Source organism: Cyprinodon variegatus, unplaced genomic scaffold (genome assembly GCF_000732505.1).
Source record: "Cyprinodon variegatus isolate N-32 unplaced genomic scaffold, C_variegatus-1.0 Scaffold1220, whole genome shotgun sequence".
NCBI classification, from domain to species: domain Eukaryota; kingdom Metazoa; phylum Chordata; class Actinopteri; order Cyprinodontiformes; family Cyprinodontidae; genus Cyprinodon; species Cyprinodon variegatus.
This window is the reverse complement of record NW_015151673.1, coordinates 117,646-119,326: the sequence shown is the minus strand read 5'-3', so window position 1 is coordinate 119,326 and position 1,681 is coordinate 117,646. Positions and strand designations below refer to the sequence as shown.

The following is a 1,681-nucleotide window of genomic DNA, read 5'->3' as shown; positions in this document are numbered from 1 at the left end:
CTACAACCAGCATGTAAGTCCCAGTACACCAGCGCCGCACGCCGCGCCGTGTCACACGCGTTCCCGCTCTGCTCCACCGTCATGCTAACAGCTCGTCTAAAATCATGATCACTCATTATATCTCTTTTAAGATTTTTCTAAATAAAACGTTTAATTTGCTCGTTTTGCTCCCAGTCTTGTCGCTAAGGTGTCTGCATGCTGTTTTATTCTAGTTTTGTTTCATTTTTTTTTTCAAGATTTTGATTTTTCTCACCCTCCCCCATATGCCCCCCCTTCCCTTCCCTCCCCAGTTTAAACTCCCCACATCTCCTCCTCCCACCACCAAAACCATTAAAGTCATCTCCACATCCGTCACCACGGCGGCTACAGCAACAACACCCACCATGAGCACAACTACACCGCCAACCGCCGCCACGACAATCCCTGCTCCCGTCACCATAGCAACCAGCTGGGAGCTAGCCACCTCGGCCTGGCCTGAACCCCCAACCGGGCCTTTTACGGTGTACCTTACGCCCTCCAGCACAGCCCCGCCCCCTGAAGGCCCCGCTGCACCGGATGACCTGCTTGTTGCCACTCAGAGTAATTCTGAAGAGGCTGCCGTAACGCCAAGCGTTGCTGTGGCGGCAGCAGAGCTGCAGCCCGCCACTGGGGCCGATGGTCTTAGTGGAGACCAGGAGCCCCTGATGCCCCTCATCCTCTCAGATGCCTCCACCCTCTCGGTGGTCACAGAGTCTCCCTCTAGTGATGCACAGGAAGCTGAGGAGCCTCCAACGCAGGCCTCGCCCGGCGCTCAGGTGCCCACCGCCGCCTCTGTAGCAGAACTGGCCCTCACTGAGCCTTCCCCTCCCCCGGAGGTCACCCAGGTTCTACGTAACCCCTCTGAACCCAGCATGAAGTCAAAGGAAGTAGACGCTCCACCAGAGGGCGCCATGGCGGCAGAAGAGGACACGGCTACGCTCTCAGCTCCTACGGTGCTCTCAGGTGACGGGGAAGACCGTGACCCCCCCTCATACGCACACCTCAGGGAGGCAGACTCAGATCCTGAGCTGGATTACCAGTTTGACTCAGCTGACGCCTTCCTACCGGTGAGTTGGGACTCCTTAGCCTGCCTCTACTCTTCAACACTTCCCAGTCCCTCCCAGTTCTCCCAGCGTCAGACCGGACGCTACCTTCCAGCCTTTGCTTCTGTTCCTGCTCCCCCTGTCTGTTTCCTGTTTCTATGGGATGAAGGACGATAACGAGCCGTTTGGCGTTAGGAAGCGTTATCTCTCCTAACTGCGCTAGATCCGTCAGCGGACGCTCCAGATTTCCACCATCATAGGACGGCCTCTTGTCTCATGCCGAACACCAGCTTTACGCTGTGTCAGAAACCAGGTTTGACTTGATTTACTGTGAAGAAACGGTCAGCAGAGTGACATTACAACTGGCTTCACTTAGCACCGTTAGCTCAGCTAGCTCGCCATAGCTTTTCTCCCTAAGTATACGTTAGCCGCCTTTAACCAACACTGACGCTGCTACGAGATGCCAACAAAGGAATCAGACACAGGAAGGCAAATCTTAATGCCCTGTCTGTCTGAATTACTGCCATCTATTGGTTAGCTAAATGAATTACTGCCATCTATTGGTTAGCTAAATGAATTACTGCCATCTATTGGTTAGCTAAATGAGTTACTGCCATCTA

General features: G+C 54.1%; 1 protein-coding gene across 1 annotated transcript in view; it reads left to right on the top strand.

Annotated features, from left to right (window-relative positions):
• LOC107102236 (plexin-B1-like) overlaps positions 1 to 1,681 on the top strand; it is a 99,825-nt gene that overhangs the window by 69,791 nt on the left and 28,353 nt on the right. Inside the window, exons 11-12 of the mRNA XM_015401449.1 lie at positions 1 to 13; positions 291 to 1,085. Of these exons, the coding sequence (XP_015256935.1) occupies positions 1 to 13; positions 291 to 1,085 (808 nt within the window). The remainder of the gene's footprint in view (positions 14 to 290; positions 1,086 to 1,681) is intronic.